We start from the raw sequence: 1,293 nt of genomic DNA, 5'->3' as shown, positions 1-1,293 counted from the left end.
GGAATTCCATTTGAAACATCTAAACAAACAAGACTTTTAAACTCTATCAACTCAGCCTCAATGCATTCTTTAAATTTTTTAATTCTTTGGGGAGAATGCTTTCAATTGAGGCATGTTGCTTTTTAATTCCTTCATTCACTATCAAGTTGTGAACATGAGCACAACACCTCATTTGTAAATATTTTTCTCCGCACACCAATCCACCCCTTGCAGCTAATTTTCTTTGAAGGTAAGTGATAGCCCCATCATTTGAAGATGCATTGTCTAATGTGATTGTGAAGACCTTTTCAATTCCCCACTCTCTCAAACATGTCTCAATTTCTCTCTTTATTGTTTCTCCCTTGTGGTTCTCAATCAAGCAAAAGTTGAGAATTCTCTTTTATAGCTTCCATTTGTCATCAACGAAATGTGTAGTTAGGCTCATGTAGCTAAGATTTTGATTTGATGTCCAACAATCTGATGTCAAACAAACTCGAGCACATGACTTTGCCAACCAAGCTTTAAGTTTTTTCTTCTCATCTAAATAAAGCTGAAAGCAATCTCTTGACATTGTCATCCTAGATGGTACAGTGAATCTTGGCTCAAATTGATTAATCATTTTGCGAAATCCAATCCCTTCGACGACTTTAAAAGGGTGTTCATCAAGGATAATTAACTCAGCCATTACCTTCCTACAATCTTCCAGGCTATAGCCATTGACTTTGAAAGTTTTGCCGGCTTCACCTTCTTCACCAACCTTAGGCATATAGCCATGAAGTGTCCCATTTTTGCCTGCTTTTGTAAATATCCACTTGTGAAAAAATTTCAAGTGTTTATTCTAAGAATTTGTGCCATGTCTAGTTGGATGACATAAATATACTTTTCGACAATGATTACATTTGGCCTTGTGCTCTCCATTGGTCTCGCTAAATGGAAGCTGTTTAAAATGCGTCCAAACATAAGATTTTTTTCCCTTGCGAGTAGCCTGCTGTCCCTCGTTAGCAGCAACCTCATGCTCTATGTCCATAGCTTTGTTGTCCTCATTACTTTGGACTGCAATACAACTAGGATCTCCTCCTCCCATTTGTGTTTATCTAAACATAAAAAAGATTCATATAACAATATAATGATATATCTAAAAAAAAACTAAACATACTTAAACAACTGATCATAAATTCAATATATCTAAATAAAACTGAGCATACTTAAACAAGTGTTCAGTCTCATCATTTAACAATAACAAATGCAAAGAGAATTAAATATTTAATTTACTAATCCAAAAAAAAAAAAACAAAATAAATAAGAAAGATTCAT

General features: G+C 34.3%; 1 protein-coding gene across 1 annotated transcript; it reads right to left on the bottom strand.

Annotated features, from left to right (window-relative positions):
* LOC107621083 (zinc finger BED domain-containing protein DAYSLEEPER-like) lies at window positions 380-1,063 on the bottom strand. Its single transcript, XM_016323130.1, has 2 exons — window positions 877-1,063; window positions 380-771 (listed from the first exon to the last, which is right to left on the bottom strand). Exons 1-2 carry the CDS (start codon window positions 1,061-1,063, stop codon window positions 380-382), a joined length of 579 nt encoding a protein of 192 aa, XP_016178616.1.

This window comes from Arachis ipaensis, chromosome B10 (assembly GCF_000816755.2).
Source record: "Arachis ipaensis cultivar K30076 chromosome B10, Araip1.1, whole genome shotgun sequence".
Classification (NCBI taxonomy): Eukaryota; Viridiplantae; Streptophyta; class Magnoliopsida; order Fabales; family Fabaceae; genus Arachis; species Arachis ipaensis.
This window is presented reverse-complemented; position numbering and strand designations above follow the sequence as displayed.